Source organism: Leptopilina boulardi, unplaced genomic scaffold (genome assembly GCF_019393585.1).
Source record: "Leptopilina boulardi isolate dan_hultmark-lab unplaced genomic scaffold, ZJU_Lbou_2.1 LbouV2_341, whole genome shotgun sequence".
In the NCBI taxonomy this organism is placed as follows: domain Eukaryota; kingdom Metazoa; phylum Arthropoda; class Insecta; order Hymenoptera; family Figitidae; genus Leptopilina; species Leptopilina boulardi.
In genome coordinates this window covers 426,307-448,699 of record NW_026137909.1, presented here as the reverse complement: position 1 = coordinate 448,699, position 22,393 = coordinate 426,307, and the positions used below count along the sequence as shown (strand labels likewise).

The 22,393-nt window shown below is 28.4% G+C and overlaps 1 protein-coding gene across 1 annotated transcript; it reads left to right on the top strand.

Moving 5' to 3' along the window:
* The first annotated feature begins 1,936 nt into the window (after nucleotides 1–1,936).
* LOC127285721 (pre-mRNA 3'-end-processing factor FIP1) lies at nucleotides 1,937–22,039 on the top strand. The gene is made up of 4 exons (XM_051311859.1): nucleotides 1,937–2,247; nucleotides 8,956–9,867; nucleotides 19,305–19,630; nucleotides 21,781–22,039. Exons 1-4 carry the CDS (start codon nucleotides 2,077–2,079, stop codon nucleotides 21,899–21,901), a joined length of 1,530 nt encoding a protein of 509 aa, XP_051167816.1. The 5' UTR covers nucleotides 1,937–2,076; the 3' UTR covers nucleotides 21,902–22,039.
* The last annotated feature ends 354 nt before the right edge of the window (nucleotides 22,040–22,393 follow it).

The following is a 22,393-nucleotide window of genomic DNA, read 5'->3' as shown; positions in this document are numbered from 1 at the left end:
ATGTAACCGGAATTGTAACCGCAACGCAACCGGAATAGTGAGTTAGAGATGGACAAACAATATGTCTATCCTTCTCTAACTCATTCTTCCGGTTGCGTTAGCGTTTGCAATTCCGGTTACAGCCTTTCTCTACGGAAGCCTGTACGGCTCACGAGCGTCTCGGACGCAAGTGGCGGTGTTTCGTACCACAAGTGGTACGAAGTCCGTCCAACTTGTGGCAAGAGTTCGTGCTACTTGTTGGACAGACTTCGTGCCACTTGTGGAAAGTGGATTTTTTGAAGGGTCATTCACAAAATCACAAATATGACAATTCCGTTGGATCCTGTTGCTATCTATTTCGTCAGTGCTTTTCATTTCAATTTCATGTGAAGAAGAAAAAATGAATTTTATAAGATATTAGTAATATTAGCATATTAGTAAATGTCATCGAACAAACTTTTTATAGTTCACACATAAATACTCCTTCCAAACGTAAATATACATATTAATAAACTACGGATTCCACAAAGAATTAAGCGGAAGTTTTTTCTTAGTTTAGAATAAAAATAAGATTTTTTGGTTATGTTGCCATTTTTTAATTTAAAATACATGAAGAGCATTTTATTTTTTAAAATTAAAAGTATATTTTTATGAATATTTAAGATTAATAAAGATGTCAATATCATTTGTTTACACTGAAATGTAATCTTTTACATATATTTTCAATTAAAAAATAACAAATTCATTTTTATTCAAAAACATTAAACGGACTTGCCCGGATGAAATTATACTTGAAATGAAAAGCACTGACGAAATAGACGGCAACAGAATACAACGGAATTGTCATATTTGTGAATGACCCTTCAAGAAATCCACTTTCCACAAGTGGCACGGAGTCTGTCCAACAAGTGGCACGAACTAACGAACTTGCCACAAGTTGGACGGACTTCGTGCCACTTGTGGTACGAAACACCGCCACTTGCGTACGAGACGCTCGTGAGCCGTACAGGCTTCCGTATAAAGGTGCTTTTATACCTCAAATTTCGATCAGATGAACATTATTTCTAGACCGTGAAAATGCGTGAAAAGTCATTTTCACGGCGGGTATTTTTGAATTGTTTTATACAAAAAATGTTTTCTTAAGAAATATAATATTAAATAATTGTTTTAATATGTAAGAACACTTTAAAATAGTGATAGAGAGATGATTTGATTTAAAAAATTAGCAAATTTTGCTTTAAAACGTTTTCTGCTACAAGAAAGTGTAAAATGACGATGTTTGTGAAATGGTTTGTACAGTGTACATGTGTATATGTTTCTTTCAGTTATTCGAAACAATTGGTTGAATTTAAATTTATTTAATAAACATTTCAACTTACCGATTTATTTTCAGCACTCATTATTTATTACAAGTTAAAAAGAACCGACATAACATAAACAAAACTCTGAGAGACACTCACAAGGAAGAAGCACTGTATAAACCATTTCACAATCATCGCCATTTTACACTTTCTTGTAGCAGAAAACGTTTTAAAGCAAAATTTGCTAAATTTTTTAATCAAATCATCTCTCTATCACTATTTTAAAGTGTTCTTACATATTAAAACAATTATTTAATATTATATTTCTTAAGAAAACATTTTTTGTATAAAACAATTCAAAAATACCCGCCGTGAAAATGACTTTTCACGCATTTTCACGGTCCAGAAATAATGTTCATCCGATCGAAATTTGAGGTATAAAAGCACCTTAAAGGCACTGCACACTTCCCGAGTATTCACTTTATCAAAAGTGCGCTAAAATTCCCAATTCGGAAACGACCCAACCATTCATTCCTCGTCCAAACCAACAGTGGTATGAAAGCACCTTTAACTGAAAAGAAGATTGTGTCACATTCTGGAGGTTCTACTTTACAAACATGATTTGGAAATAACAGGGATTCAAAGTATATTACCTGCACATCCCTGATCTCAGGTGTTTGCATTTAACAGCTGTGCTCCAGCTATTTGGGCCTGTAAAAAAGAAATCTGCAGTACATACAAATTTTGTTTAAAAAAAAGTTCTTCATGAAAAGTATTTCATCAAAACTCGTAAAAAATGGCAGATGAAAATGAGGATCAATGGTTATACGGCGACTCGGTAGATAGTAAAGAGTGCACGGATCCAGCCACTAATTCCATAACTGATGGAAATGATGCTTCTTTCGAACCACAAGAAGATTCTTTAAATCTCGATAATGAAAGAAATGTAGAAAACGGCAATGCAGTGGTATGTAAATAAAACTGTCAACTTCAGTTTATATCAACTTTTTCTTTTTTTCGTCTTATTTTTCTCTTTCTCTAAAACTTGCAATATTTTTTATTTGAATAAAAGCTATCACTTCTTTGTTACACTGGCTACGAGTGGAATCTATTGAATATTCTACTTTGCTCAATTATTTTTAATTTTAAATAATGTATTGATTATATGATTGTTGAAATCTTTAATTAATAACAATACTATTGAATGACATGACACTTTTATACTTTCAATATTTTTCGGAATTTTGAATATAACCATTTAAATTATATTAAACATCCGTCTAAACGAATAACCTAACCTCAAAAAAATTATTTCGTCTAATATTACTGTCAGAATTTTTTACGAGAATATTCAGATTATAATAAGTGTCTATTAATTTATTAACAATTGAGTTTATTTATTTAAAGACATAATTATTTCAATTGTTAGTCAGTTTAATTAATTTTCAAATTAATTATTACTCCTGAATTTGTAGTGAGTGGTTTAAGGGTCCTTGAAATATTCGAAAATTACAACGGACAAACAAAAAGATTTCTAAAAAACAATTAATGAAAATAAAAGAGATTATTTAAAACCACATGATAAACAAACAGTCCTAACACAAATATTATATAAAAATAAAATGCTTGGTCTGTCCTTCTGTCCTAACTTGAAGTTGGCCTTTTCTGATTTCACGTGTTTTGTTGAATAGTAATCTTATGACGTGTCAAATTTTGACAATTCTTTTTCTCATTTTTGCCAAAGTTGGATAATCGTGTTTCCAAATTTGGGAATAAGTTTCTTTAAAATTCCAAATTCCAAAATTCAATTCACGAAGCTGAAGTACACAACGTTTACAAACGAAATTTTTTTTAAAGTTGTATATTCATTCAAAAATTGTATACAAATACAAAAAATTTCTGATGAGAAAAAAGATGCGCCAAGAAATTTCGTACATGATAGTAATTTGAAAATGATTAATTTTTAAAAATTAATTTTTAAGGTACCAGGGGCCAACAAATACCTATTAAATATTAATTATAAAAACACAGGCCTCGAATCAACTTAAAGACACAAAAAGTCGTTTTAGTCGATTTATATTCCAAAAAAAAGTGGATTTGTTTACAAAATATTTTACAGATTTTTAAATAAAAATTTTTTTTTTAATAATAATCCTTTTCGAAGGGTTAAAGTTGAAATTTTTAGAAATAATTAAATTTCAAAAGATATTGTTAATTTTCAAACAATTATTAAATTTTACAGAAATAAAAATAATTTATCAAACAATTTTTGGAAAACATTTTTTAAATTTAATTGAATTTTCAAAGATTTAAAATTGAGATTTTTGAAATTAATTGAAACTTTAAGTGATTTTTAATTAATTAATTCAAAAAAAAAATTTTCGATGGAAAATTTTAGAAATAATTGAATTTTAGATGCTTTTAAATTCAAATTATTGAAAATTCAATTAATTTTGAATTCAAATTTTTGAGAATTAAATTTTATTTGATTTTAAATTTGGAAAATAATTGAATTGAAAATTTTGGGAAATAATTGAATTTTAATTGAAATTTTGGATAATAATTTAATTTAAGTTCATTTTTTATTGAAAATTTGGATAATTAATTTTGAATAGAAATTTTTATAAAATAATTGAATTTTATTTCATTTTAAATTAAAAATTTGGTAAATAATTAAATTTTAAATTGAAAATTTTGGATAATTATTGGATTTTTCATTGATTTTGAATTAAAATTTCGGGTAATAATTGAATTTTAGTTTATTTTGAATTGAAATTTTTAAAAAATAATTCAATTTTATTGTGATATTTTTTTAAAATTATAAACAATTGAGGGCCTCCATGCAATAAGGGGACGAACGTGATTTTCGTTGTCTCCTTGCGCAGCCGGCCGCGCGCCGTCCGTGGGGACTTCTACTGGCGCGCTCGTCCCCTTATTGCATGGAGGCCCTCAATTGTTAAATTTCATAAAAATTTTAATTGAAAAATAATTTTGATATAATTGAATTTGTGATGTATTTCATTAAAATTATTAAATATAATTAATTTAGTGAAGAATTTTAGCTAAAATATGAATTTTCGATATTTCAATTTTTATTAATTCTCAAATTTTATATGAAATCTATACTTTACATATACCAACCAATTCGTTTCAATGCAGGGAATAAAATTATTTCATATATAAACATGTATTTAAATAAACACAACATTTTTTAGCTGAAATGTGAATTTTTTACTTTTTAACTTTCATTAGGTAATTCTTTAAATTTCAATCAAATCTATACTTTATGTACAGGGTGTCCCAGTTTAATCTATCAGGCGAAATAACTTTTAATCAGTTGATTTTACAAAAAAATGATTTAGACAAAAGTTGTTGTGCTCAGAGGGGGACATCCAGTGGTAAACTTCAATTTGACCTAAATTAGGTCATTTTAAGGTCAACTCATTTTTTTAAAATGGAACCACCTACTTTTTTATTCCGGAAATCGATAAAGCAGGAAATTCCATGTCGAAATCATTGATGCACTTTCTTTCGATAGGTCGACCTATTTAGGACAAATAGGTCATTTAATTTTTATTGTATTAGAAGAAATAACTTTGAACTAATTAATTTTACAAAAACATGTTTCAGTCAAAAGTTGTTGTACTTAAAGGGGAATATTCAGTGATGACCTTAAATTTGTCCTAAATGACCTTAATTAGGCCTAATAGATTAAAATGTGACACCCTGTATATCAATCGATTCATCTTGACGTAAGGAGGACGATTATATTATATATTAACTTAAATTTTTCGATTAAAAAAAAATTTTTGGAAAAAAGACGATAAAATTTTTTTTGGGGTATTTTTAAAAATCCTCTCGTCATTTTCGAGAGATTAATGTGTTAAAAAGGCCTACCAAATTTTATCCAAATCCAATAAAAACTGTTAAAGATAACGTGTTCACAAAAACGATCCACACACACATACATACATACATCCGGAAAATTGATCAGGATCTCATATAACATGTTTTTATATAGAGGAAAATTTTTTTTCACCATTTTTAAAAATTTTATAAACGAAACGAATACAAAGCTTCCTCCACGAGGAAGCAAAATGGAAAAAGTCTTAAATTTTTATTGGTTTAAAGGAGGAGGGCCCATAAGCCCTATATTTGGGTCATTTAGGATATTGATTTAAATGATTGAAGTGTATTTTTTTACAAACAAGAAGTATATTTTTGATGATTTAAGGTGAAACGGGGGAATTTTAGTCATATTAACCCTTTGAAACGAAGAGTTTTTGGCGGACGAGTTTTGTAAAAAATTGTTGGATTCACTTGAATCTTGTTACTCGGAGGTTTTTTAGGATCGCTGATTACGAATCTGAAGTCGTATTTTCAAAATTCCCGTTTTACTTTAAATCATCAAAAATATATTTCTACTTTGTAAAAGAATACATTTCAATCATTTAAATCAATATCCAAAATTGCCTAAATATAAGGCTTATGGGCCCTCCTCCTTTTACTCTCAATACTTTTTTTTAATACTCTTTATTACTTTTTTTAAAATTGACAAAAATAATTTTTTTCAAATTTCAATAATTTAGAATAAGTTTAAACCCTAAATCATGCAAGAAAAAAAATTAAATAGAAAATGTAAACTTTTTTATGGTTTTCACCATAAAAATCAAATTTTCGGGTATTGTCACTATGATTTTCGTAATCAGCGCATCAAAATACATAAAAATACGTAGTATAAAAAAAAACAAAAATAAATTTAAAAAATTCAAAAATTTTTGAAAAATTCCGAAAATATTGTAAAAATTGTTTGTCCATTATCGGGCTAGGCTTAAAAGTTTCGTAAAAAGAAGTACTTTTTTTGAAAAAATTTTGAAAAAAATCGATCAGTACGTCAAATGAGAAAAATGACTTTTTATCATTAACCTTAGAAGAAGTAACTGAATTTTCTTACCCTCTAAAGGGTAACTGGGGTGTCCAGACACCCCCAACTTGAAACTTGTGTAAAAACGTTTCTATTTAACATAAAATTAATTATATAGTAATTTTTATTGCTTTTTTAGTAAGGAAAACAATAGTTTCACTGATTTTTTGATAAAATAAAAAAAAGTTGAAAAAAACTTGCAAAAACGAAAAAAAAACCGAAAAATTTGCAAAAATTTTCTTTTTTTTAAAAAATGCTGTAGTTTTTCGAAAATTTGACTATTTAAAAAAAATCGATTAGATTTTGAAAGGTGAATAGATACACTTTTAGAAAAAAATATTGGTTTTTGCATTATTTTAAAAAAATATAATTATTTGAACAACTGAAGTGCAAAAAAAAATTGAAGAAAATTGACCAATTGAAAAAATCACAAAAATTAATTATAAAATAGATTTTATCAATTAATATTTATTAGAATGGGTGTTATAAATATAAAATTTTACGAATTGAATATTTATATAATATATGTGAATATATTATTATCAGTAATAATCCTCAATTGAAATTTCATATGAAGTTATAAATAAAAAATGTTTATTTTTTCTAACAATATATAATTTGTTCAAAAATATTTTTTTTTTTAAATACAACTTATTTTTATGTACAACCTATAAATTTTTAGTCTATTAGATGATTTGAACTGATTAAAAAAGATTTTACATAAAATTTAAATTTACTTATTTTGTCAATTTTGTAACGTTAGGGGGTAACTGGGGTGTAAATATACCCCACATGTATTTTAATTTGATACAGAGCTGTTTGTGGTGCAGAAATTTCGCGCGCATTACCGTAGATCAACTGTCAGATGTACAAATTAAATTATCGTTATGGTCCCATCGCGAAAATATGATTGGTTAAGTCAGGAACATACTTTGAATGTTGCTTGGGGTGTCTAGACACCCCAGTTACTCCTTCTAGGGTTAAAACTGAAAAATTTTACAGTAATTTTCGATTTTTTTTTGCAAAGTACGTTTAAAAACACACATTTTGAAAAAAAAACTTTTAAAATTGATGCATTTTTAAGGAAGTTATGAGCATTGAAAAATTAAAAGTCATGAAAATTCTCCAATTTTGAAAATTTCATAACTCGAAAATGGCTTGCTAAAAAAATTTGAAAAAATTCATGGAAGCTAGTCTCAATTAGTACTAAAAGAAAAAAAAATCTCAAAAAAGTCGGAGATGCAATTGCAGATAAACTTTCACTTTGGCGTGGAATACATCATATACAATATACATATTAGTCAAATTTTTTGTGCCCTGCGTGGCATTTTTTTGGATTCGTAATCAGTGCTCTCAAAAATCTCTAGGTACAAATTTTCCTAAAAAAAGAATTTTTAATACATTTTGTCGAATTCCCTCGGCCAACGATGGGGTTAATAATATCTGTGGCAAGAACAGATACATAGTTTTAATAATTTATTTTAATTTTGAAAATCTCACTTAAAATAATGAAATTCCTAATCAGCAACCCAAAAACCCCAAAAATGAGCAATATTACTTAATTTGGTTCATTTTTCTGGTTTACACGCTAAAATTTATCACTCATTTAAATCCCCAGTAAAAAAAAGTATTGGGAGGAAGCGAAAAGAATTTTCACATGTATCAATTGAATTTACGTTTATTGATTCGAGTTGGCATTATAAATGAAAGAAGTGATTGTTCTTAAGGGGGGAAACCACATTACGACGCTGTTTTTTAAACCGTTTTTCGGGATTTTTTTCAAAAGGGATAACATTTTTTAAATGAAATGCAAAAATGACATTATGTTGCAAATATATTTATCTGTGTCTCACAATTTTTTAAAACATTCCAAACTATTAAACCTGGAGCTGTGCCGTCTGAGTTTATGATTGCTGTGCATGGTAGAGTCCACAAATTTGATCTAATAGCAAAAACTGAAGGTTATTCACATTTTATACAAATTTTATTATTAATTGAACTAACTTTTAAGTGAAAATATTGAAAAATTGACACTACTTTTAAGTTAATGTTTGATTTTTGGCATATTTTTTTGCGTCTTTGAGATTAAAAAAGAAGGTATTAAAATTTTTTTTTCTTTCAAACGTTTAGTTCACTTAATAATAAATTTAATAACGAACAGTTTGCAATTTTCTTTTTCGAAATCGGTCAATAACATTTTGAGCTATCCTGCACAGCAATTTCAAAAATCCTGTTTCGAGAAAAACGCGTTTGAAAAAATTATCGAAAATTTGAAAATAATTATAAGAAAAAACCATTTAAAGTGCTTATACTTTAATCTGATATTCCTTCACCATACATTAGTCCTTCCTCTTCTTCATAACTCAAATCATAAATTCACAAAGGGATTTTCTCAGCGACGCCGTTACCAACCTGTTTCGCTACTCGGAGCAAGCTTCATTCTTCTCTGTGCCTGTAGCACAGAAAGGACACAGAATTTCGCTGTAGAAACTTTTTCAACATACTTTTGAATACATAAGCTGACTATTTTAACCCTTTTAAGTGTAAAAATGCCGATTACGAAAAGCTAGCCTTAAAGCTAGTAAAATAGTTTGTAATAATTTAATATTTTATCTCCAAAATATAAGTTGGATATTATTTGATTTCTATAAAAAAAAGAAAAAAAATCAGAAAGAAACTATTTTATTCCCGCAACTGTAATAAAATAAGTTAATCAATACAATCTTATTTTGATAATTTGTATTTTTTCAGAATCTCTCCGAAGAATTGAGCACTTTAGAACGCGAAGAGCAATCTGACTTGAATGATTCTAACGTTGATGATGCAGGAATAAATAAAAATGGAACAAAAGACAACGTTAATCAAGACGACGGTGAACCGGCAAGTGATTCTGATTCCGATGATGATGTACATGTCGTTATTGGTGACATTAAATCAGCACCAACTTACAGTAGTTTAAATATAAAACGAAGTGGTCTTTTGACTTCTGGTAATGTACCTGAAAAAATAAACAAGCTTCCTGGGAAATTTAGTATTGATGAATTTGAAACAATTGGTGTGATAAATGGCATTCCTGCACATGAATTTAATCTCGATCAATTGGAAGATAAACCTTGGCGTCAACCCGGTGCCGATATCACTGATTATTTTAATTATGGTTTCAATGAAGAAACATGGCGTGCTTATTGTGAACGTCAAAAACGCATGAGAAGTGAATCGGGCGTTGGATTAATTTTAAATGCCGGTAGCGGTGTTGGTAATACCGGAAGTTTAGGTTCAAGAGTACCACAAGTAACAATAACCAATTACAATAGTAAATATTCGGGTATTATGGGGCCAAAAAGAGCTGGACCACCACCTGGGAGAAAAATGGCGGGAACTATCGATGTAATTGGTAGTACTGGCTTGGCATCACGACGAAATCTTGATAAATCACCACCAAAAGAAAATGTCATTCAAGTTATGACTGCCGATAGAAGGGAGTACTCGCGAAAACCTGGATTTCCTGACATGAGTGTTCCACCACCGGTAACTGTTCCGCCACCGACTTTTGATATGCCACCTCCTGGATATCAAGAGCCAGCACCATATTTCGTACCAGAAGTTGATCCATACTATCAAAGCTATGAACCAACTCAAGACAGACAATGGGGTGGTGATCCGGTAAGTAAGAAAATTTTTTTTTTTCGCCATGGGGCACAGTGTGACAAACAGTACTTTTTTGGACAAAATTATGCTGACTGATCAAAATTTAACAGAATTAATTTGCCTAACTGACGAAAAATCGCAATCGCATTTTTTTTGCCGAGTAAAGAATGTAAAAAATAGTTATTTATGATACATGTGCGAAAAGTGAGTGATTATATACGAGTATAATCAGATTTACGCACGTGTATCATACAATATTTTTTGCAACACCCACCTCTAAAGTTAAGTACCTATTATGAAGAATTCATTGAGATAAAAAGAAAGCAGGAAGTCAAATAATTATGGAAAAATTTCTACATAAATGTTTAAAAAATCAAAATTACATACTTTGCTAAATATCTTACTTTATTTAGTTACATGAAAAATTCTTTTTTTAATTTTGTGGTTTTGTATGGTCTAAAAACAATCCTTTATAGTAATGTGAGAAAAATTTCAGTGCGTAAAGTGAATTACTTTACACACCGTTTTAAAAAGAGCTTCTTTACACACACTTTTCGGTGTGTAAAATTTAACTTTAGAGGTTAGTGTTGCAAAAAATAATTTCTGTTGTGAAAATGGGAGGATTCCCAAAGAATTATGGTTTGATTTGGTTTTGGTTAATGGCCTGTTGTCTCCGAAGGTCAAATAGCCATAAAATAAATTGAATGTGGTCAAGTATCATGAATATTTGCTGTATATGCATAATGCACGAAAATTGCATAATTTTTTCTTGAAATCTTTTCGGTGTTATAAATACAAAAAAAAAGAAAAAAATTTTCTTGATATACATTCAGAAGCAGAACTTTATCAGCTTTCCAACCATCTAAGTTAGAAACCTCTAACTTTTTTCTAACTGAAAATATCTTGCTTTAAAGTCCGCACCGAATTTCCACTCCTCGCACGTTAATCGTATCGACAATTTCCGACGGTAGTGTATATGTAATCGAGCTTAAATTAAATTGTGATTCAAATAATTATATTGTGTTGATTAAAGAATTTTTTAATTTCCATAATTGATCTGGATTGAGGGTTAATGCCGCAATCCTTAAATTTGTTGCCGGATCGTTAGTATCTGACTCACACAGTGGTTTGAAATCAAAAAGTAGGGTTCAAAACAGTCTAGAGCCTACAAATCGCAACCGATTTTGGAATTTTTTTTTATATAATCTTTAATAAAATTGTAAGAGATCCCTCGAGCCCGATTTTTGATTTTCAATTTAGTGACCCAGGGGTTTTTGGCATCGCTGATCACGAATTCGATGTTTGTTTTTCAAAAAATCAAAATCGAATAGCATATCCAATAAGGTAGACAATTTTGTAAAAATTAAATTCGATTGAAAATTGTTATTTAGGTCTTTTTGTTACTGTATATAAATTATACATTAGTCTTTTTAAAAATTTTAAATGTCTTCTAAGAAAACTTTTTTAAGCGAATCCAATGAATTTTTGAAAATTCGTTCGTGATATTGGATCCGCCATTTTGGATTTTGAAAAACTGACATCGAATTCGTGGTCAGCGACCCCAAAAACCCCCGAGTAACCAAATTTAAGCGAATTTAAGCGATTTTTAAAATTTTGTCCGCCATATTGGATCCGCCATTTTGAATTTTGAAAAACTGACATCGAATTCGTGATCAACGACCCCGAAAACCCCCGAGTAATCAGTTTCATTTAAGTTAATTGAAATCATTGCCCAAATTAACAATTTGTTTATAGCAATTTACTAATCCCTATTGAAAATCCCCACATGGGAAACCACATGGGAAACCACATGGGATCCTATGTCAAAAACTATGTAAAACCCCATTCCCCATATGGGAAACCACATGGGATCCCATATAAAAACTCATGGGAAATTGGGACAGGAATTGGCATAGGAAAATATCAAAACGAGGTTCCTCCATGTCATTTCCTATGTCAAATCCCATGTCAAATATCATGTTAAATACCATGTTAAATACTAATTGAGATCCTTTATCACTTTTTTGAAAAATTTTCCCATGTCAAACCCCATGTCATTTCCCAAGTAAAAACCTTTATCATTTTTTTGAAAAATTTTCCCATGTCATTTCCCATGTGAAATCTTTTATCATTTTTTTGAAAAATTTTCCCATGTCAAATCCTCTTTCGCCTTATCGAAAATACCCACATAGGAAAGCATATGGGAATCCACATGGGACACCATATGGTAATCCACATGGGAAATGGAATACGATTTCATGTGCATTCTTCCAAATGATAAAACAAATAGATTTAAGCATAGGAAATCATATAAGATTTCATATAGATTCTGAAATGTCAACCTAAGATTTCACATGGATTTACATATAGGAAACGATATAGGATTTTATTCGGGAATTTTTTAGTTGGCTGCTTTATGCAGGCGGCAGTTTACAAAAAAAATTAATTATTTGATTAAATATCAAATAATAATACTTCAACTCATCTGAAAATAAAAAAAAGTTTACTTTACTTCTGCCTTAGACTCTCAGCTTTTATAGTATTCCAGACTGATCTCAACTGTGAGAGAAAATATTTTCACCATCTGGTGGTGAAACAATGAAACTATAATGACGATCAACATCTATATTGAAATTTCCTATGTCATTTCCCATGTGAAATCTTATCATTTTTTCGAAAAATTTTCCCATGTCATTTCCCATGTGAATTCCTTTATCATTTTTTTCAAAAAATTTTCCCATGTCATTTCCCATGTGAAATCTTTTATTATTTTTTGGAAAAATTTTCCCATATCAATTCCCACGTCAAACCTCATGTCATTTGCCATGTGAAATCCTTTATCGTATTCCATTTCCTCTGTGGATTCCCATATGCTTTCCCATGTGGGTATTTTCGATAGGGCGAAAGAGGATTTGTCATTGGAAAATTTGTCAAAAAAATTATGAAGGATTTCACATGGGAAATGACATAGGAAATTTCAATATAGATGTTGATCGTCATTATAGTTTCATTGTTTCACCACCAGATGGTGAAAATATGTTCTCTCACAGTTGAGATCAGTCTGGAATACTATAAAAGCTGAGAGTCTAAGGCAGAAGTAAAGTAAACTTTTTTTTATTTTCAGATGAGTTGAAGTATTATTATTTGATATTTAATCAAATAATTAATTTTTTTTGTAAACTGCCGCCTGCATAAAGCAGCCAACTAAAAAATTCCCGAATAAAATCCTATATCGTTTCCTATATGTAAATCCATGTGAAATCTTAGGTTGACATTTCAGAATCTATATGAAATCTTATATGATTTCCTATGCTTAAATCTATTTGTTTTATCATTTGGAAGAATGCACATGAAATCGTATTCCATTTCCCATGTGGATTACCATATGGTGTCCCATGTGGATTCCCATATGCTTTCCTATGTGGGTATTTTCGATAAGGCGAAAGAGGATTTGACATGGGAAAATTTTTCAAAAAAATGATAAAAGATTTCACATGGGAAATGACATGGGAAAATTTTTCAAAAAAATGATAAAGGTTTTTACTTGGGAAATGACATGGGGTTTGACATGGGAAAATTTTTCAAAAAAGTGATAAAGGATCTCAATTAGTATTTAACATGGTATTTAACATGATATTTGACATGGGATTTGACATAGGAAATGACATGGAGGAACCTCGTTTTGATATTTTCCTATGCCAATTCCTGTCCCAATTTCCCATGAGTTTTTATATGGGATCCCATGTGGTTTCCCATATGGGGAATGGGGTTTTACATAGTTTTTGACATAGGATCCCATGTGGTTTCCCATGTGGTTTCCCATGTGGGGATTTTCAATAGGGATGGGTCTATATCATCATTCTACAATTCAGAGATCCAGAGGAGTAAATTTAAATACCTAACAATAAAAACTTTACATATTTTTTTGAAAATTAGAGTAATATGTAAAAAGTATGTTTTTTTTTATTTGTTTATATTAATATAATTATTTATGCAAATTGAAAATCAAAAATCGGGCTCGAGGGATCTCTTACAATTTTATTAAAGATTATATAAAAAAAAATTCCAAAATCGGTTGCGATTTGTAGGCTCTAGACTGTTTTGAACCCTACTTTTTGATTTCAAACCAGTGTGCGTAAGCCTTAAAGCATTTATAGAACAGTAAATCTTTTAATTCATTTATTTATTCAGATTATTTAATCCATTTATTCATTTTTATTTATTTATTTTATTTTTTTTAATTGATTAATTAATTAAGACTCTGAGAGAATTGGCATTTATTTGGAAAATAAATTCAATGTTTCGACATTCATTCCTGTGCGATTGTCAACTTCATTTGTTTGTTATAAACCGCAAATAATTTCTGCTATCGACGAAACAAAACAAATTGTAAGAGCAAATATTGGGCAGGATTCCGACCCTCAATGATAATACCTCATATTTAAATTATGATTATTTATATATTTATCCACAAAATTAATTTCAATCACAAAATAATTTCAGTTGAACAAGAAACAAAATTTAAATAATAAACGAAATTAATATTCAGTTAATAAGGGATTGTATTCTTAGGATGTGAGAGAAAAAATTTGCATATATTTGTTGTTTCTATTCATTGTTTACCTTGCTGTCCTTCAAAGTCAAGTATGTGTTCGTTTGTATGCCAAAATTTTTAAATTTTCATCTCCTAAATAACATTTTCCACTTTTCTTTTAAATAAATCTCCAAGTTAAACCAAAATTTAATCTTATTTAAGTCAATCCTCAGAATTCTGTCTATTATTAAAAGATTTGCGTTTACACTTCTCACTTTTAGTTTCATTTTTATCAAATTATTTCACAATATTTCACGCCATTCCCAGATAACTAAATATTTAAATAATTGAGTTTTCATATAGATTTTAATTTTTAACGCAGGTGACCAATGATAGTTCCAATTAACACATTTATAAGTAATAGTTTTTGTTTAAACAAGAGTGACACATTTAAGCGTCTGTATACTTTGAATGCCCCGGTTAGAATCCCAAAGAATTATGAAAATATCAATTATGTTAAAATCTCGATATATAATCAAAGACATCTGAATATACTCAAAAAAATTTTGATTTTCAATTTTTTACGGTAAAAAAATTTGATTTTTTTGATAATTAGACACACCAGGCCTATAATTCTTGACCGATTAGCAGGAAACTTACCAATATCAATTAGGTTACAATCTGTCCCACGGTGCGCCAGAAGGAGGTTTAAATAAAAATGAATTGTCACTTAAAAATTCTTTTTGATTATGATTCTAAGATGAATAAAAAACTTTTCTCAATAGGTTTTAAAATCAGCTTACGTGCCCAATTTAAAACAAATTGAGTTTTAAATATTTAAAAATAGTGTTTTATGAGGAACCAGAATTTACTTAATGTATACTTATATGCGTATAGATCATAGATGTTTTAGATTTGGGTTCATATAAATTTATTAACAATGAAGTTATTTTCTTGTTTCGTTTTTATATTTATGCATTAAGAGTGTCGAACAGTATCTGAAATTCTTTGGCAAGAAGAGAGCTTTAATTATCGCTCTGAACGTGAAATAGTATTGATTTTAAAATACTTTTTTCTCGAAACACGAACACTTTTAACAAAATCAGCCAAAATCCTCATCTTATAAATTTCCTAAATCCAAAAGACTGTACGAATCCATAGAAAAACATGGTTGCAAAACAAAAAGTAGAAAAGTAATCTAATAACAACTGCGACTTTGTGCGCCCTGCATACTGCTGCCATCTGACGGCGGCAGGAGGTAATGAACCCCTCATTATATTACTTTTCGTTTTGCAATCGTGTTTTTGTATGGATTCGCATAATCTTTCGGATTTAGGAAATTTATATAAGATAAGGATCTCTAGCTGCTTTTGTAAAAAGTGTCCGTCTTTCGAGAAGAAAGTATTTTAAAATCAATTTTTATCATTTTCACGTTTAGTGCCGTTTTTATAGAGCGATAATTAAAGGTCTCTTCTCGCCAAAAAATTTCACAGACCATTCGACTCTCTTAAATAAATTTTGTCACTCTTAAAATCGTTCTTTTAACATTATAATTTAATTTTTTAAAATTGGACACACACACTACAGCAATATAATTATTTATATGTATTTATTAGATTAAATAAATTCTGATTCCCCATAAAACACTGTTTTTATATAAAAACTCAATTTTACTTAAATCGGGCACGTAAACTGATTTTAAAAACTATTGAGAAATGTTTGTTATTCATCTAAGAATCATAATCAAAAAGAATTTTTAAGTGCCAATTCATTTTTATTTAAACCACCTTCTGGCGCACCGTGGTCCAGCGGTCAGGGAAGTCATGGGAAAGTCAGGTAAATATTTTAGTCAGTGAAAAGTCTGGGAATGTCAGGGAACTTTTTAATAATTTGACAAAAATAAACATTTTTATGAATTTTTTGGTGCAAGACAAAATTTATAATGTTAATAAATGAAATTTTTTTTATTATCTGAAAAATACTTTAATATTTGATACTTTTCATTTTTTTTAAATTAAATATTTAATAAAGAAAAGTTGAAAAAATGATAGGAAAAAGTCAGGGAATTTCAGGAAGAAGTCAGGGAATTTTTTTGTACTTCTCGTTGGACACCCTGTAATTTTAAAAAGAATACGTGCAGAAAAATTTAAGAACGCGGGACCTGATCCGACTGTTTAAATCTGAAATTCATAATAATAATATAGATCTGATAGAGACATGATCAGATCCTCTAGATGCTTTTTAGCTGATTCATCACTGAATCATGACATTAAATGATACTTACAAAAGGTTTTGAAATCCCAAAAAAACATCTTCAATGCAAGAAGTTACGCCAATCAAAAATTATTTTAACCATCCAAACAATTCGTGAAATAAAAGTTAGCCAAGTAAATTTTAGGATTAATTAATTTTTTTAATATATGTAATTCAATTTAAAAAGTGGGAAATTATACAAATTATAATTTTAAAATATGCGTGCAGTGTAGAAAAAAAGAATAGTTTTGGTCTTAAGGCCAGGTCCAAGTGAGACAGCACCATCTACATTGAAACTAAAATTTTGGAAAATTTTCAACAGCCTTTTCTTGAAAACAAGAAGGTAAAATTCTTTTTCCTTTATGGATAATTGATTATTGGCAAGATATACACCAGCTAAAACTTTTTTTGAGTTAAAATAATAAAAAAAATTTCATGTCAATAAATTAAATATGAGCACTTTTTTTCACAAAAACTGTAACAGTACTTTCTCAGAAATTACAATCAAAAATGCAATTTCCATTTGGAAAATTAATAAACGCTAAAAAATACACGACCTAAGATTTACCAATCACGAAAATAACAAAAAAAAAGTATTTTAACATAACATATTTTACTCATTATGACAGCCGTTTGGCAGGTTATATATGTCACCAGACGTTTCGCAGTTTTGCCGAAAGGAGGAGATTGGCTCTCTTGCTAACCACCTGAAATACATAATCTACCAAAGGGCTGTCACAATCAGTAAAGCAGTATCAATATGTTAAATATTTAATAAAATTTTTTTTTTTATTTTCGTGATTGGTAAATCTTAGGTCGTGTATTTTTTAGCGTTTATTAATTTTCCAAATATAAATTGCATTTTTGATTGTGATTTCTGAGAAAGTACTGTTACAGTTTTTGAGAAAAAAGTGCTTATATTTAATTTATTGACATGAAATTTTTTTTATTATTTTAACTCAAAAAAAGTTTTAGCTGGTGTATATCTTGCCAATAATCAATTATCCATAAAGGAAAAAGCATTTTACCATCTTGTTTTCAAAAAAAGGCTGTTGAAAATTTTCCAAAATTTTAGTATCAATGTAGATGGCGCTGCCTCACTTGGACCTGGCCTTAATATGAAATGGAGTTAATAATTATCAAAAATAATTAATTGGAATCAATTTTTTGATTAAGAAAAATTTCTATCGTAGGCACAGTTATGAAAACTTGGCGTGAATTATTTTTAAGTATTTAATAATAATTTTTATTTGTTAATATTTATATCCATCATTAAGTTTTCGTTAATTCACTTGCAGTAGTATCCCAGTAAAAAAACTAATTAAAATGAATTGACTTTTGGTTGAATTCTCCTGAATCCCGCTTACTGATTTGTCACGACGAATTGAAATGAATTATTAATATCAGGAACCTGTAATTCGAATGAATTTAGACTTTTAATATGTCCAGTCAAATTAAAAAGATTTATGTTGTCGAAACTGGAATTCATATTAATTTGAATATTTGAATATCAATAGGAATAAATGTGAAAAAAAATTATAAATTTTTAAATGATATTAAAACCATACAAATAAATTTTGTTATTTTCTGTAAACTTGTAAATTATTTGACATATTACAAATTTAAGAAATTAAATAAAAAAATAAATTAAAAATAAAAAAATTAAAAGTGCAAATTTAAAAACACAATTTTATTAAAATTTTTAAAAAAATTGTTTAAAATATTATGTTATTTCTTAAGATTATTAATAATTTTCTCATAAAATATTTGTTATTAATTTTACTAAGTTACATAGTAAACTAATTGTTTATTAATTTATATTATTTGTCATTTATTCGTTAAGACGAATTGATAAGTATTAAAGTTTGATTTTTGGTGTCACAAATTAAAATCATTGTGACAAATTCAATTGAATTACAGTACGAATATTGAACACACGCATTTGGTCTGGTCAAACTGAAACGAATTGGACGTGATTTATCAAACGAATTGACTAACGTATTTTTATGAATTCGTGCAGAAGAATTAAAAAGAATTAAAGCTTAGAAAACTACTTCATATAAATCGAACGAATTGAGGGTTCGTCAGTTTAATAGAGGCTTGTCGAATTCAGGAGAATTGTAACATAGCTCCAATTCCTATTTGTCGCTAAACTGGATTCACCAAACCTCTTCGCGAATTCAATCCAATTCATGTCAATCCTTTATCGTTTACTGGGATAGGTAAAAAAAATAATTCACATCAAGTTTTCATAACTACGCCTAAGGTAGAAATTTTTCTGAAACAAAAAATTGATTTCAATTAATTATTTTAATAATTATAAACTCTATTTCATATTTAGACCAAAACTATTCCTTTTTTTCTACATTGCATGCATATTTTTAAATTATAATTTGTGTAATTTCCCATTTTAAAATTTAATTATTCATATTTAAAAAGTTAATTAAAACTTAACATAATCCTGAAATTTACTTGGCTAACTTTCATTTCACGAATTGTTTGGATGGTTAAAATAATTTTTGCTTGACGTAACTTTTTGCATCGAAAATGTTTTTGTTGGGATTGACTCTACTTTTAGATAATCAAATAAAAAGATATGATTTTTTTTTCATTTTTCGACTTAGGAGTCTCCATAATAAATCTTTTTTTTTTTGTCTTATTTCAGACTTGGCCATCAGCTAATTTGTCTATTCCATTATCAGACAATGGAGATAAAGAGTCTAATCCAAAACCTATTTCTACAATGATTCCACCAATGTCTATGTCACCCATAATGTCTATGCGTGATCAAAGGGAAGGAAGAGAAAGAGATTGGGAGAGGGATCGTGATCGTGATATGGAAAGTTTATCTCGATCTCGTGATCGAGAAAAAGATCGTGACAGAGAAAGAGATAAAGAGTCAATGGTCAGAGAAAGAGAGAAAGAATCTGTAGCAAGAGAAGATGATCGAGATAGAGAAAGAGAACGCTCACATTATCGCCATAAAGAAAGGTATTTTAAATTTCATACTTTTTTTATGCTTATAGTATAAAATATTTTTTAAAAATATTCTCATATTTTTTCTTATTAACAAAAATAATAATACGAAAAATCTATATAAACGTAATATTAAAACTAATTGAAACAAATACAACAAAAACTCAAAAATAATTTTAGTGTTGTAATGCAAGGAAGAACAATTTTTAAATGCCTATTTAGTTTCTTTATAAAAAAACATCAATATTTTATTAATACAAAAAATAAGTTATATTTGTAGACCTCGGATTTTACGACTTTTTCTAGTTCTAAAATTTTTGAAATTCTTAAAAATTTGTCTATGTTCAATTGGGGCCATTCATAAAGCATGTGATGCTTTAGGGGGTAGGGAGGGTCAGTAAAATATCACACTACATGTTAATCGTAAATAGAAAAAGCATCACAAGGGGGAGGGAGGTGTTAAAATTTCGAAAAATGTATCACATACTTTATGGATGACCCCAATTTTTAAATATTATTTAATAAAAATTCTTATTCAATTCCTCTGCAATTATTCTTATTAGGGTGATTAAATTTAAAATTTTCATTTTCACCAACTACAACTGTTGACTTGGCAATGTTGGAATTGTTGGTTGAATAATTTTTTGTTTTGATTGGCTAGCATGTATAATCCATGAAATTAATTATGGTCGAGCACATGGTAGAAAATATTTTAATAATCAGACAGGTTATTGGAAAAAAAAAAATATTTCCCCGACACACTTTTTTAGTAAGTTTTCAGTAGAGGAGTCTCAAAATACAATCAGATTGACCAACAAATCGTTGTTTTTCAAAATTTAAGATAATATTAAACTTAAATTTCATCAGTAAAGTTTTTATTCCACAAGATATTTTTTTCAACTTGAGTCAGACGCCAAAGAAAAATTCAAAAATTGTTCTGCTTATACTTTTGCCTTAAATAAAGGGGTGCAATTTAAGTAATTTGTTTTTAAATCATTTTTAAATTAATTTGCATACCTTTTTTTGTATGCAGTATATAATTTTTTAATAAAATTGAATTAATTTAATTTGTGGGATCTTTTGCTGTATGCAGTTGAATCGGTAATAATTTTTTAAATAAAATATTAATATTTTAATTCGTGTGCAGTTCTTTGTATGCAGTTTAACGGTGCGCATTTTAATTGTATTTAGTATATAATTTTTATTCAAAAATATTTTTTTTTAAATAACTCGTATGCACTTTTATTGTATGCAGTTCAATTGTGGGCAACTTCAACCGCCCCAAGTTCACTTAAGGAGGTTCAACCCTCTAAAATAACCTCAAACTAAAAAGTAGTTTTTAACAGAACTAAAAATATATTTAAAATTTATTGCATCCAAATTCGACAGATCCAATTGTGCAATTTTGGAAAAAAATTATTTTGAGTTTTGTTAAATAATAATTAATAAACATTTTGTATTTTTTTCTTAAAAGTTAGTGAACAATTCTAATTTTTATCCAATTTTTATAAACAATAGCTCATTTTGCTCTTTAAAAGATTTTCTACAATTTTGCTTGTTGAATTTTATTAAAAATATTTTGTTCAAAAGTTAATAAAGAAATGAAATTTTTATTTTTTATATTTTTTAAATAAACCATTGTTTAACAAAAACACAAAAGTAGAATTATAGAGAATCTTTCAAAGAGAAAAATGAGCTATTGTTTATAAAAATTGGATAAAAATTAGAATTGTTCACTAACTTTTAAGAAAAAAATACAAAATGTTTATTAATTATTATTTAACAACAAATTTTAACTCAAAATAATTTTTTTCCAAAATTGTACAATTGGATCTGTTCTAATTTCGTCGCGCGGACGAGAGACAAAAAAAGAACAAGTGACTACGAAAACTAATTGACTAAAAGTACATTGGTTTATAAATTAGTACTCCAGATTTTTGGACTGAACAGAGAGAATTACAATTTTAATTTTAATCACCCATTAAGAAATTATTAAAATTTTTCTTCTAATGTAAATCGACTAAAACAACTTTTTTTGCGCTTTAAAGTCGATCCAAAGCTTGTATTTACTATCTTATTATGTATTTAAATTTTTTATATTTGATAAGTTGGCATATTTTTAATACTATTTTTAATGAGATTCAAATTTCTTTTTAAATATTCAGACATCGACATCGTTCACGTTCAAGATCACGTAGACATAAATCTAGATCACGAAGTCCAAGCCGAAGAAAGAAGAAATCCAGGCGATCGGAGAGGGAGAGGTCGAAAGAAGATAGTGAATAATTCAATCAAGTATTTTAAGTATCCTCCTTTTTTGTTGAATAATAAGGTTTTTTTTTCTTTTTTTATTATTTTATAACAGTGTGAAACGAACATTGTTTATTAAATAAGTAAATGGAAGCAATAAAATGTTTCATCTTTTTTATCCTTTTTTTCTTAAAATAACACAGGCCTGCAAATTTAAACTTTTTTTTTCGGGAAAATCAATGCTACTAGGTATTTCCGAAGGGAATTTTCGCGCTCAACAAATCACGTCAAATTTTTTGAGAAAAATACTAAATACTACTGTTTCTAAAAACAGGGTTTTTGGCAATTTTTGAAAAATCGTGGGATAAAATCTTGACGTGATAAAAACTTCTCTTTTATCAGAAACTAAAGCTTGAATCGTGGTCTTTCAAATCATCCCTTAGGCGACGCATTTCCTTCATCCCAATATCAGAACAGTAAGAATTTGACTTCTAGTGGATGAAAAAAAATTATTATCAAAATAGAAAA

What these genes read in the sequence shown, in the direction of transcription:
- LOC127285721 (XM_051311859.1), top strand. Translation starts at nt 2,077, where the DNA reads ATGGCAGATGAAAATGAGGATCAATGGTTATACGGCGACTCGGTAGAT. An exon ending in GACAATGGGGTGGTGATCCG is followed by an intron (nt 9,868 to 19,304) that starts GTAAGTAAGAAA and finishes GTCTTATTTCAG; the next exon opens with ACTTGGCCATCAGCTAATTT. An exon ending in CATTATCGCCATAAAGAAAG is followed by an intron (nt 19,631 to 21,780) that starts GTATTTTAAATT and finishes TTAAATATTCAG; the next exon opens with ACATCGACATCGTTCACGTT.